This window comes from Mesoplodon densirostris, chromosome 1 (assembly GCF_025265405.1).
Source record: "Mesoplodon densirostris isolate mMesDen1 chromosome 1, mMesDen1 primary haplotype, whole genome shotgun sequence".
Taxonomy (NCBI): domain Eukaryota; kingdom Metazoa; phylum Chordata; class Mammalia; order Artiodactyla; family Ziphiidae; genus Mesoplodon; species Mesoplodon densirostris.
This window is the reverse complement of record NC_082661.1, coordinates 72,741,935-72,756,132: the sequence shown is the minus strand read 5'-3', so window position 1 is coordinate 72,756,132 and position 14,198 is coordinate 72,741,935. Positions and strand designations below refer to the sequence as shown.

At 39.4% G+C, this 14,198-nt stretch overlaps 1 protein-coding gene across 2 annotated transcripts in view; it reads right to left on the bottom strand.

Annotated features, from left to right (window-relative positions):
• Nucleotides 1-14,198, bottom strand: part of TET2 (tet methylcytosine dioxygenase 2) — a 139,361-nt gene that overhangs the window by 27,637 nt on the left and 97,526 nt on the right. For both annotated transcript variants that reach the window (XM_060104438.1, XM_060104447.1), the window contains exons 3-6: nt 10,530-13,984; nt 8,777-8,867; nt 7,285-7,378; nt 6,202-6,410 (exon numbers count right to left, since the gene is read on the bottom strand). In XM_060104438.1, coding sequence (XP_059960421.1) covers nt 6,202-6,410; nt 7,285-7,378; nt 8,777-8,867; nt 10,530-13,938 — 3,803 coding nt within the window. In that variant the 5' untranslated portion in view covers nt 13,939-13,984. The remainder of the gene's footprint in view (nt 1-6,201; nt 6,411-7,284; nt 7,379-8,776; nt 8,868-10,529; nt 13,985-14,198) is intronic.

Below are 14,198 nucleotides of genomic sequence, written 5' to 3'. Positions count from 1 at the left end.
GATAAATATCTATGATATCACTCATATGTAGAATATTTAAAAAATGATTTACAAAACAGAAACAAACTCACAGATTTTGAAAACAAACTTTTGGAGACCAAAGGGGAAACGTGGCAGGGGGGAGGGATCAATTAGGAGCTTGGGATGAACATATACACACTACTATATACAAAATGGATAACCAACAAGGATCTACTGTATAGCACAGGAAACTCTATTCAATATGGGAAAAGAATCTGAAAAAGAATGAATAACCTATATGGGAAAAGAACCTGAGAAAATATGAGTATATGTATATGTATAACTGAATCACTATGCTGTACACCTGAAACTAACACAACATTGGAAATCAACTATACTCCAATAAAATTTAAAAAAATAAAAATAAAAAAATATTATGCTAAGTGAAAGAGGCCAGACAGATTAAATATTTTATGATTCTATTAATATGAAAAGCCCAGAAAAGGCAAATCTATAGAGACAGAATGTTGATTAGTAGTTGCTATTTAGCGGGGGAGGAGAATGGGAAGTGATTGCCTAATGGCTTTGAGGTTTCCTTTTGGAAGCGATGAAAATGTTGTACAACTTTGTGAATATACTAATGCAGTGTATTGTATACTTTAAAAGGGTGAATTTTATGGTATGTGAATTATATAGAAATTGAAAAAACTCACACATAACAAAATGACTTCAAGGTGATTTCCTATATGAAGTGGCTTCTGAAAAGGCACCTTTATTTTTATAGGGGCCTTTCAAATATTGTTAGAATTTTTACATTGCAGCCTAATTTTAACATGGCTCAGAATTTGGCTAATGGTTAAATAACAAATCAGAGAAATTGTAATCAAAATATTTACCTATACAACAGATTTTTAAAAACACTCTCAACCTCTTTGGACTTCTAACTGTTAAAAAAAAAAAAGGGGGACTTCCCTGGTGGCACAGTGGTTAAGAATCTGCCTGCTAATGCAGGAGACACAGGTTTGATCCCTGGTCCGGGAAGATCCCACATGCCGCGGAGCAACTAAGCCTGTGCGCCACAACTACTGAGCCTGAGTGCCACAACTACTGAAGCTGTGTGCCTAGAGCCCGTGCTCCACAACAAGAGAAGCCACTGCAATAAGAAGCCCACGTACTGCAATGAAGAGTAGCCCCTGCTCACCTCAACTAGAGAAAGCCTGCACACAGCAACGAAGACCCAATGCAGCCAAAAATAATAAATAAGTAAATACTTTAAAAAATAAAATTTAAACTAAAAATTATATCAGCCATTTAAACTTATGCAAGAATAGAAAAACTAGCAAAATAAATTAAATGTACATAACAAATTTATACTTTAAAAAATAAGAAAATTATCAATTTGCAAACTAATGGAAACAGGTAATAATCATCGATGGATATGCTAAACCATTAGGTACGTTTTCTAGTAAACTTTATGATGGGTGGATCAAGCTAACAACTCCTCAACTGAACGCTCATAACATCACTATAAATGGAACAAAGCAGATATTATGTCCCTCTTGATGGGTGTGGAGAACTAAGATTATTTCATCACCACTTATGAAGCATTTTGCTAATATATACATTCACGTATACACACATATTTAAGTCTCTAACTACCAGAGTACAGAAGATATTGGTGACAGAGTAACAAGTTAAGCAAGTGTGCACAGCCAAATCCAGAATGTGAGAAATGTTACAAAGCAAATCACACAGTCTCTTTAACAAATAAATTCATCAAAAAGAGAGGGGAAACTATAATAAAGTAAAAGAGACTTGTGAATCATATACTTTATCTTACAAACTGGGACACTGTTGAGAGTAAAAGGAAGTTCTATCAATAACTATACTAGACAATAGGCATGAACTGGGACCTACTCAAAACCCTCAATCAAATATAAGATATGGACTTTCTTTTTGTCAATATTTTTTTACTTTATATATATGTATATCTAATATGTATATGTGTATATATGTGTACATTGGAAACAGTATCCAATTAGGGAATTTGAACATGGTCTGAACATTAAATGATATTAAAGAATCACTCGGGCTTCCCAGGTGGCGCAGTGGTTGAGAGTTCGCCTGCTGATGCAGGGGACACGGGTTCGTGCCCCGGTTTGGGAAGATCCCACATGCCGCGGAGCGGCTGGGTCCGTGCGCCATGGCCGCTGAGCCTGCGCGTCCGGAGCCTGTGCTCCGCAACGGGAGAGGCCACAGCAGTGAGAAGCCCGCGTACCACAAAAAAAAAAAAAAAAAAAAGAATCACTCAATTTTGAGATGAATGATAATGACACTGTGACTAGGTTTTGTTTATAAAAATAAAAAAAATCCTTGGGCATATACCCTGAGAAAATCAGGATTCAAAAAGACACATGCACCCCAATGTTCACTGCAGCACTATTTACAATAGCCAGGTCATGGAAGCAACCTAAACGCCCATCAACAGAGAAATGGATGGAGAAGATGTGGTACATATATACAATGGAATATTAGCCATAAGAAGGAACAAAATTGTGCCATTTGCAGCAACATGGATGGACCTAGAGACTGTCATACAGAGTGAAGTAAGTCAGAAAGAGAAAAACAAATATCGTGTATTAATGTGTATAATGTATTAATCGTGCATATATGTGGAATATAGAAAAATGGTACAGATGAACCTCTTTGCAAGGCAGAAATAGAGACACTGACATAGAGAAAAAAAATATGGACACCAAGGTGGGGAAAGAAAGGGTGGGATGAATTGGGAGATTGGGATTGACTTAAATACACTAATATGTATAAAACAGATAACTAATGAGAACCTACTGTATAGCACAGGCAACTCTACTAAGTGCTATGTGGTGACCCAAACGGGAAGTAAATCCAAAAAAGAGGGACTATATGTATACATATAGCTGATTGACTTTGCTGTACAGTAGAAACTAACACAACACTGTAAAACAACAAAGTCCTTATCTGTTAGTGATACACACTGAAGTGAACATAGCTTAGATGATATGGCCTCTGTTTTGCTTTAAAACACTGGTGGGAATGGGGTTAGGAAGTGGTGGGGGCACAGAATATACGGAATAGTATCGGCAAAATGTTGATAAATATACTGCACTCCTCCATTTACGTATATTGGAAAATTTTTATAATATAAAGTTTCTTTAAAAGTTTAATATCACCCAGCATGGCAGAGACATTTCTGGCTTTGACTTCCTTATAATGACAGATACACTCCCATAACCCTTACTTGCCAAAAAATTATTGGCTAGGCTTAGTCATAAAATAAAAATCTCAAAGGGAAATCTTTAAAGGAGAAACAGCTGGCCGGGCTCAAAGGAAATGTAAAAATCCGTTTTGATTTTCCCACTGGAAGATGCTCTCGGAGTTCTTTTCTGGACTCACAGTGGGTGGTTATGGTGCATGTGGGCACTGGGATTTATAAGAACTCAGTGATGAGGGTCCCACAGCTTTGAATATTAAAAATGAGTCAGCAGCCCCAATTTGAGATTACCCTCCATTCTTCACAAAAAAATCATAATTTTAACTTTTGCCAGAAATAAAACTTATTTTATAGGGTAGAAGAAACTTCAAAAGCTATATCTGAGTGAAGTCTCTATTGCCATTGGTTAAGTGTCTATTTGAATCATGTACCTCAAGTATATTTTTTGTTTTTGGAAACTTGCTCTAAGTATAGGTAGCTCAAAGCTAGAATGTCATCTAAATAATTACTCACTTTACCTTGAAATTATAGACGAAGTTAAGCAAAAGTATACAGATTGGCCTTTAAAATGTCAATATTTGAAGCACATCTTTTTTTTTTTTTACAGTTCGTGGGCCTCTCACTGCTGTGGCCTCTCCCGTTGTGGAGCACAGGCTCTGGACGCGCAGGCTCAGCGGCCATGGCTCATGGGCCCAGCCACTCTGTGGCATGTGGGATCTTCCCGGACCGGGGCACGAACCCGTGTCCCCTGCATCGGCAGGCGGACTCTCAACCACTGCACCACCAGGGAAGCCCTCCCAAGCACATCTTTTAATAGTTTTGTTCTTGTCCCTATTTAGACCAGTTAAACAAATGAATTTTTCTTAATTTTTCTTGGCCCAATCATCATTCATGGTTTTCAAATGCAAAATAACATAATTTAGGAAAGTTCTTAACATAGAATCTGACGTAAAGAAAGAAATTCTATTTCAGACAATGGCATTTATAGGAATCAAAGAAAAGCCTTTGGGGAAAAATAACAGAGATGTATAATATTAATAAAAATTAAATCAATTACAAAGAATGTGAAATATAGTTTGCAAGAAACTTCAAGAAATTTAAATAAAACAAATGTCATTTTCACAAGAAGTTCTTTGGTGGTTTATAAATTCCAGCTACGAAGTCTAAGAGGAAGTCTGCTTTACAAAAACAAGGCAGTGTCGCTGAATTCCTGAGAAAAATGCTATCACCAACATCAGCTCAAGATGCCTTAACTTTCATTTTCTTTCTGATTAAAGACACCTAAATACATTTTTTAAAGGAGAAACAAGGGATGTTAGGGTAAATGGAATATTACTCTATACCTAAAGCAGTCAATCACAAGTTTGAGTCATGTCTTATGAATCAGCAACTTCTACCTTCCAACCTATCATTTGTAAAAGTGGGTTGATGGCCTTGAGGTACACACCATGACATTTTGGGATCATAACTATCACAGAAAGCCAAGCCACACTTTCATATAGGAAAAGTAACTTTCCTAAATAGATTATTTATAGTTGATTTGCAACCCTCCCTACCCACCCACAATGACCCAGGGGGAGAACCTACGTTAATATACAGTAAAACCATACCAGTTAGAGTAATAGTCAGCAAAAGGACAAATTTGGTTAGCAATGGATTGTTGCAGTGAGCAGCACAATATTTCCATAAGCTTAGTAAACTCTTTTGTAGTTTGGTGGACGCAAAAGAAAGGTGACTAAAGGAAGAAGTGCAGGGACTTCCCTGGTGATCCAGTGGTAAAGAATCCGCCTTCCAATGTAGGGGACGCGGGTTCGATCCCTGGTCAGGGAACTAAGATCCCACATGCCGCGGGGTGACTGAGCCCATGCGCTGCAACTAGAGAAGCCCGCGTGCTGTGACTACTGAGCTCGCGTGCCTCAGTGGGAGACCCTGCATGCCACGAACTACAGAGCTCATGTGGCCTGGAGCCCGCGCACCACAACTAGAGAAGAGAAAACCTGCATGCCACAACTAGAGGGAAGCCTGCACCACAACGAAAGATCCCGCATGCCTCAACTAAGACCCGACGCAGCCAAAAAAATTTTAAAAACTAAGAAAAAAGTGCAATATTAAAATTATTTTAGTACCGACTGTGAGTAAAATAGCTACATAGGATTTCAGTGCAGCACTGTGAATTTTCCTGTATTCTTTTAATGATATACAAGAATAGCATAGCAGAAGGAAAATAAAAAAATTAAGTTTTCTACAAGTGAAGATGTAAACTTCCTGCAGGTAGATAAGGTTAAAAAACAAAAAACACAAACAAAACCATACCAGCACTTGGACGCATTAAATATATTTAACTGCATACCTTGCTCTCCTATTCCAAATTTTTATATTCCTCAAAAATAATGCCCATCCATAGCCACTAACTTCTTGATTATTTAGTAGCAGTAAAAGTGGAAGTGATTTTGATTATTATGGAAATAATGGACTAGATTGCAATGAAGTCAAAATCAGTTTGTTTCTACAGAACTTCTATAAATAAGCCTTGTATTTTTATGTTTGTTACATGTAAAGTCCTTGACCTGGGAATCCTAAAGTTTCTCACCAAACTGTCTCAGATACTGCTACACAGAAGTGGTGTCAATACTTACTAATGTGGTGGCTAGGCACACAAAACAGTTGTCACTTGCAGTAAGCAGACACGTAAATATTTTCAGGTTTATGGTATGGTTGAGTTTGTGGGTACAGACACTCAGATTTCCAGCAAGCTGCTTCTAACTCACAGCTACACTGTCCGAAGGTACAGAATATTAGTAAATGAAATTGCTTCGAAGTATCCATGTTAGCATTAGCAAATACAAGTCCCTACTGCATGGCTGTGAAGCAGGCATTTTGATCCCTGTTCTGTAAATGTGAAAACGCAGTTTCAACTCTCTGCCCTCAAACCAACAATTAAGCTTTCCTAGCAGTGGAAAGAGAGGAGAGGCCTGGGATGCACTTACTCTTCATTCAGGGCACACCGACGATTGGTGAGCGTGCCATATTTCCTCAGTGTCTCGGTGAGCTCGGAGTACAGTTTGTCAGCCAGAGAGAGTGGGATTCCCTCCCACACCAGGATGAGAATCACAATCACCGCAGCCTCACAGGTGTGGCCAGCTCGCTCGCGCACCAAGCACAGTAGCTTCTCCTCGCTGCAGCTTCTGCGAACCACCTGTTCGGGTCACCATTCCACCCCAACACCCACCACCCCAACCAAAACAAAACAAGGGTCACTTGCAGCAGATGAGAGCATTGATTGATGTCCGTATATTTTCTCAAGTCTGGGTCACAATTAGGGCGACATTTACCAGCACCTGCAACTTGCCTCTTGGTGCCCATCTATAACGTCGGGGCTTACCCTGGGGTCAGAACTGGGAGAGATGCCAAAGCACTCAGGGTGTAGCAGACTCGACCCAGTACAGTGGGGACAATGCTCCCTGCACTAAAGCCAGAGCTAGATGGAAGACAAGCAAGACTTTAAAGTTCAAGGTCTTCAAAAATGACAAGATAAAGATTAACTGCAGGGCTTCTCTGGTGGCGCAGTGGTTGAGAGTCCGCCTGCCGATGCAGGGGACACAGGTTCGTGCCCCGGTCCGGGAAGATCCCACATGCCACAGAGCGGCTGGGCCCGTGAGCCATGGCCGCTGAGCCTGCGCGTCTGGAGCCTGTGCTCCGCAACGGGAGAGGCCACAACAGTGAGAGGCCCGCGTAACGCAAAAAAAAAAAAAAAAAAAAAAAAAAAGATTAACTGCAGGTACTTAAAGGATGAAGGACGTCTTCCTCACATGCCGGGAAGAATTACACTTCTAGCAGGCACTTGAACAGACCTCCTCCTCACTATTAAATTTTTTCAATTAAATACAGTTTGTACATGATTTTATACTAATCTGCCTTTTTCTTAAGAGATGACACGTGATAAATATAAGCAATATTCCTTTCAACTGGCATAAATGATTCTCTGATCTGATAACCCAATTCCCAGGGTTAGATGAATGAATCAAAATGCCCAAGACTGAAGACCAAAGGCCTTGTCAAGTCACACTTACCCATTTGGCAATAGGACATCCCTGAGAACTTTTGCCTTCTTTACCAGTATAGATGACTCTTTCAATCCTAATAGCTTTACCCTTCTGTCCAAACCTTAAAGAAATCCACAGAAACACACACACATATAAAATTAGCAAATGAATCTAAGAGGCAACCAAAATATTGAACATTTGAGCATAATTTTACTCTATGGCCACATCCTGAGAAATGAATAGTTTATTTTTAAAAAACAGAACTAAGCCAAGCAAACTGGATAGTAGACTTTAAGCCTTGTATTTCTTCAGTATCAAAATATACTGAAAATTGTAATGAACTATTTTGAAATTATATGATGGGTAAAAATAATGGGAAAGCTTATTTTTATACATAATTTCACAAAGCACAAAACTTTTTAAAGTTTGTTAAATTCAGTCTTCTAAGATACGTACTATTTGTCCTTTACTACATTTAGTTATTTTAAAACTTGGGGAATCGTAAGATTTTAGTTAGGAATGTTTCTCTAAGAATCTCTCATTTTTTAAAAGGCTGGCAAATAACCAGTATCCAGCAATTTTGAAAATATAGGATAATTCTAGAAATAGATTATATTTTCCCTTATGACCAAAGCACTACTTACTCCTTGCTAATAAAAGAGGGCACTTAGGGAAATTCACTATTTTTGCCAGGCTACTAGACGATTATTTAGTGAATTTCTATGTGCTAATTTAGAAATGAATAATTTGAATTTGAGGCAACAATGATATGGAATATGTCCTTGCTGCCCAGAATGTCTCCTAATGTATTTTAATGATAAAAATGCCTACCTCTTAAAGAAAAGGTACCCTAGCATAATAACAGCTCAGAGCTGTGGATACCTATATGAAAGTCTCTCTCTGCATTGATTATCTTGCTCATAACAGTCTTCAAGTCTGCAAGATGACATGCAGGAGTAACTGTGTAGATTCAGGTAAGTACTTGCATACCTATGACTGACAGTTAAAAAAAATGCAGCTATAAATAGAATCTGTCTCTATTTCTATTCAGTATATCACTCTTGCCCTCTGCTCATACTAATGGACAACTTCCTTGGAGATAACTACTCATTTATAACTCTAGGTGAATTTAACTCAATGGTTCCTTTCTTATACCACCTTTCCCCCCTTTTCCTTTTTTATCATCAAGTGGGAAAACCAGAGTGGGCGCTCTCTTTGCAGCCTGTGCCAGCACCCTTGTGCCTGGCAGGCTGGCTGGCTGGTTCTTGTTCATGCCTGGGTTTTCTGGCATCCATCTCAAAGTGGGCAGCCTATGCCAGCTTGCAGACTATTAGTCCTGTCAAATATTGTGACTCTCTGGTGAATAGCAGTGTGTAGTGTTGGCAACCCTGGAATAGCTAAGCCTACTAATAATTACTCAATTTACAATTGTTTACTGCTTTGTATGTGAAAGCTGGAAAAATTCTGACATATACAAAAGGATAAACGTTAATCTGCCCTGTGCCTTTGCGTTAATTACCTTTCTTCCATGATTTCTCTAATAGCTGCCACATTAGGACCTGCTCCTAGATGGGTATAAAAAGGACCTTCATCTTTTTCAATAATTTGCTCTGTTGAGATAATAGAAGATTATTATTTTAGACCTCAATTATACTAAATATAAAGGCTACATCCACAAAGCTTATCCCCCACCTGTACATTAAGGGTCCTAAATGTGACTTTAAACATTTTTTTTCTTTAAAATGAGTAAACTGATGGACTAATCTGTTAGAAAATGTGCCAAATAATTAAGTATATGTCCATTCTGCCTGTTGGATAAAAATATATTAAATTGCATTTCAGATATGGGATAAGGAATTATTTTAAATCAAGTAAGTGGAACTAAATAGACAGTGAGGGAATTAGAATATATTATATGTAATATCAACTACAGTTCAATTTTTTAAACTGAAGAAAAAAAATTACAGCTTACTAGATGCCTGCCTGTTATTTGGATGTTAAAAGATTAAAAATAAAATTTCCTGTCCTACCTCACCCCCAGGATTTTGTTCAGTTTATTGTCAAGATACCTTTTTCTCCTCTCGTTTCCCCACAGTATTCGATTACTCTGTTTTGAAAATAAGAACATTCAATCCAGACCCATATTGTATGTATTACTTTAGAACTTATGATGAGAGAACATATTGAAGAGAGGGTCAGATAAAAGGAAGAGGCTCTTGTAAACTATCAAAGATGAAAAGTGGGGAAAAAAGGTTTGTGTGACAGGAGAAGCGTGTGAAGATGAGTATAACTTACCCAATGTTGTCTATGACATGTGTGGCACATTAGGCCAGTGAGGCAATAATATTACCCACACACAAAGGGGCAGTATGGATCTTCCCTCCATCCTTCTATAAAATGTGGAGTGTCCCATTTTAAGAGGAATAACATAAAGTGGGTGGACCATTAGCCACATTAGTCGAACGCTGGTTTTTACAAATGTCTTCTACTGTATCCAAGCTGAGTAGCTATAATTAAGATCTTTATATATATATATATATAACTGCATCAATCAGCAAAAAGTTTCCCTATTCCAACAGACCTATCATGCATCTTGAATTTTAACAAAAAGATGCTTGTTTAAAAAAAGAAAGGGAAATACCATATTTTCTATCAAAAAGATGAAACTTTTAAAGAGAAAATATCAAATATAAATCACACAATGTTTCAAATGTATACACGGAGAAAGGGCAACTTTATGAATATTCAGAACTTTGGCATTAAAATTTCCCCTAAGTCACCAAGACAGAAGATGATAATGTCCCCTTATCTATTATAAAAGTTAATCTTGTAAAACTACTAATACTTTCAATCTTGAATTAAAAAATATTAAAAGCTCCTACATTAGTTTGCATATGGCAGTTATTTTCTCATTTTAACAAGGTGTTTTTACTGCCTGGCTATCTCTCCAGGAGATGATATACAAAGAGTTAACTAGATTGATTAGGCTAAAACAGATACCTTTATATTTTAAATGGTTTGAAGGGAGGGACAAATGAGCATGCACAATTTTTTAATTTTTTTGAAAAATTGAATGTAAGTGAAGTTCTCTCTTGCACAGCACAAGCATCTGTAATTTAAAGACAAGAAATGTAAGCTTCAGGTTTTTATGAGCCTTCACAAATTGCTGCCAGACTCCAAATTTTTAAAAAGAAAGAAAAATCCCATATCTGAAGATAAATTTGCTAATTCTGGATAAACACCATGTGTCTCAGTACATTTCTGGCACTTACCTACACATCTGCATGATGGGAAATCATACTGAGTCTTGACAGGTGTATCCAATAAATTTTTTATAGGAGTATCTAGTAATTTGGAAGGTGACTCTAAAAAATTATTGAGAACAGAACCAGCTGTTCTTTTGGTTGGTGTCTTTTCTGAGGAAGGCATTGCTTGCTGCTCTAAAGCTGGGGTGTGGCTATCAAGTTCTGCAGCAGTGGTTTGTCTAGTTAAAACTGTGACTGGCCCTGACATTTCAACTTTTACTTGCTTCTGTGATTTTAGAGTAAGAGCCTTATGGTCAAATAATGATTTGACCTGAAATTGCTTCAGATGCTGCTCCATGGTCTCAAGGATGCTCCGCTGCTGCATGTTATCACAGCTCGGAGGTGGAATCTCTTGCTTGGGTATCTTTTTCCACATTTTGTTTTCTGGCTGTGCTGACATGAGGCGCATACAGGCGTGGGGCTTGGATCCAGGTTCGACCTTAATTGGCCTTTGCATCTGACTATGGCAAGACTCGGCTTGGAGTTGTTGTGTTTGCTGCTGTTCTTGCTTCTGCAAAAGGTGCCACCTTAGAGCAGCATGCTTTTGGATGTCCTTCTGGGGCAGGGTCTGAATGTGACTTCCTGCCTGATTGGGCAAAGGGAACGCATTTGCTTGGTTTTGCACCAGGTACCTTTGCTGAGCGAGCTGTGCAGCTTGTTGACTAGACATATCTTGGTTTCTATTTTTATATCCCTGTAGAACTGAAGCTTGTTGAGGCTTCTCTTCTAGTTCTTGAAAGCACCTGTGAAGAACATCTTGCTTTGGGGTCACATTATTTGGAAAATATTGCATGTGATGCAAGTTTGGGATCTTGTTTCCTGCAAAAAGTTCAGAATTTACAGTCTGTTCTTTATTTTCTGGAACTACGTGTATATTGTTTGAACAAGAAATCTGCACTTTGTTTGCATTTGACTTCAAGATCTGACCATAGGGGGAATTTATACTATTCATATTTTGCACTTGCTCCAGTCCCACTTGGGGATTATGAGTCTGGAACTCACTTGATTTTGAATGTTGATCTTCACCATGAAAGCATTCTTCTGTTTTAATCTGGCTAAAGAATGATCCTTCTCTTTGCTGATCACTGTTGCCTTGGGGATGAGAAAAGGTCTGGGGCATTTGTTCCTTATTCTTCATCTGTAGTTTTTGCTGCTGTTGCTGGTTTTGAGAGAGATATGAAGTCTGGGATGGTTGTGTTTGTGCTGCCTGCTTATGAGGCTTATGTTGTGAAAGGTGTGAATTTGAGAATGGGTCAGTCTCGGAAGCCTGTTGATTCAAGTGCCGTTTTAATGTTGGTGGCATGAGTTTCTCAGTTTGGGGATCTGGTCTTTGTTGGAAATGACACCTCAGGGCACAGACTGACTGTCTGTGAGCTTCGGGTGAAGGGTCTGTTTTGGAGAAGTGCACCTGGAGTGAGGGTTTTTGGAACTGGAGATGCTGGTCCACTGTACCTTGAGACTGCCCTTGGTTCATCTCAGCTTGGTACCTTGGTGGTCTCTGCTCCGGTTGCATTATTTTCTGGGTGTAAGCTTGCCCTGGGAGCCCCCCAGGCACTTTGGAATTTCCAGTGTATTGTTTGGAGGTCATTTGATGGGAGGGGTTGGACTGATACTGAAGAATTGACCGCAGGGTTGCCTCATTACATTTTAGATGGGATTCTGCTTGATGATAGTGAGGGGCCTTCAATTCAATCCATCCTGGTTTCAGATAGGGTTGTGTTGGGAGCACAGGGTCTCGTGTTTGTTCCTTGTCTTGACTCTTGAAGACCTCTTGCTCTTTGTGTCCCATCAACTGCTGGCAGTGGTCCTGTGCATCTCCACTGCTACCAAGAATTGGTGGGTTATGTTTGAGATGTTCTGCTAGTTGTCTTGTTTCCTCAGAACACAATGGAACCGTCATTGTCCCTGGAGTCCGTATGTCATTCTTGTTAACACAATAATTCTGAGGCCTTTCTGGAAGCATCGGAGAGGGGTTGGATACTTGTGTAGAGGGAGTTGGACTCTGGGATGGTGGTGCCTCATGTTGACCCTCCATTTTCACTTCCCTTAAAAGAGTTGTGTTACTTTGGTTGGGGTAGTGATGGTGTTCTTCCAAAACTCCATCATTCAGAGTGCTTTTTCCTTCAGAAGGAAGCTGAGGAACCTGCGGAGGACGAGGAGGGGGAGGAAGAAGCAGTTGTGATGGTGGTGGTGTGGTAGTGGCAGAAAAGGAATCCTTAGTGAACACTGAGCTTTGCTTGAAGTAAGCACCATTCATTTCATTTTGCTTTAAATACCGTTCAGAGCTGCCACCAGGAGCCTGCAAATTGCTGCTGGAACCTGAACAGAATTCTTCACCAGATACTAGTTTTGTGGTTCCTTGGATGTTACTGTTTTCTGCCGGAGATGGGCATATCTCAAAAACTGACTTTCGTTGTTCTGGTTTCTGAAAGGGACAGGTCCCTAGCGTTGCAGCTGGTTTACTGGCACTATCAGCATCACAGGCCTCAGTCACCACTGCAGCTGGCTCTGGAGGCAGCTCAGAGTTCGAGGTCTGTGGGAAATTGATCTGCCCTGAGGTATGCGATGGGTGAGTGATCTCACAGGACAACTCATTAGTAGCCTGACTGTTAATGGCATGTATGTGAGATGTGGTTTTCTGCACCGCAATGGAAACACAATCTGGATAATATTGAGACAGTGTTTTTTCCAGGAGTTCACCATGTGTGTTTTCCATGGAAGAGGCAGAAACTGTAGCACCATTAGGCATTAGCACTGCCTTATTTTTAAGAAGTAATACAATGTTCTTGTCATGGTAGTTAGCATTTTTCCCCTCCTGTTGGTTCAGAATCTGAAGCTCTGGATTTTCAGATCCACTGCAGTTATGTGATGAAAAACCAGTGAAATCTTTAACTTCATTTTCTTGGGCTGCAGAGCTAACAGATTCTCTCTTATCACTCATATCGGAGACATTTGGTTGACTGCTGCCTTTGCCTGGATTTCTTTCTTGGCTTTCCCCGAAGTTCTTTCTTTCTCCATTGGCCTTTTGGTCTTGTTTCAGTTTCTTGTTCTGATGGAGCCCAGAGAGAGAAGGTTCACTAACTGTGCGTTTTATCCCTCCATTTTGCAAACATCTGGAATACCCTCTACTTTCTTGTATAAAGTCCGGACTCACGCGACTATTCTGGCTTCCTTTCATGTGGGGTATTCCATAATAACTCTTGAAAGACTGCCACTTGGTGTCTCCATTTACTTCTGGATAAGGTCTCTTGGTTAATGGGCTTCCATTCTGGAGCTTTATAGCCAGAGGTTCTGTCTGGCAAATGGGAGAAGAAGATGGTATCAGGAATGGACTCAGTCTGTTGCCCTCAACATGGTTCGTTCTATCCTGTTCCATCAGGCTTGCTTCGGGGCCATCCACAAGGCTGCCCTCTGAATGAATTCTAAAGCGTATGGAAACAAAAATTAAAGTACATTAATATATATCTAACACAGTACACCTTAGAGAAGAATCGTGGCATTAATAATACTGGAATTCCTAGACATAGCAAACTGTGATACTCATTTTCATGTCTCGGAGTGACAGCCAAGAGCTACTCAGGAAATGATTATTCTTGTCTTACCAGCAACTCTGAAATATTTATGGTCACAGTAAAC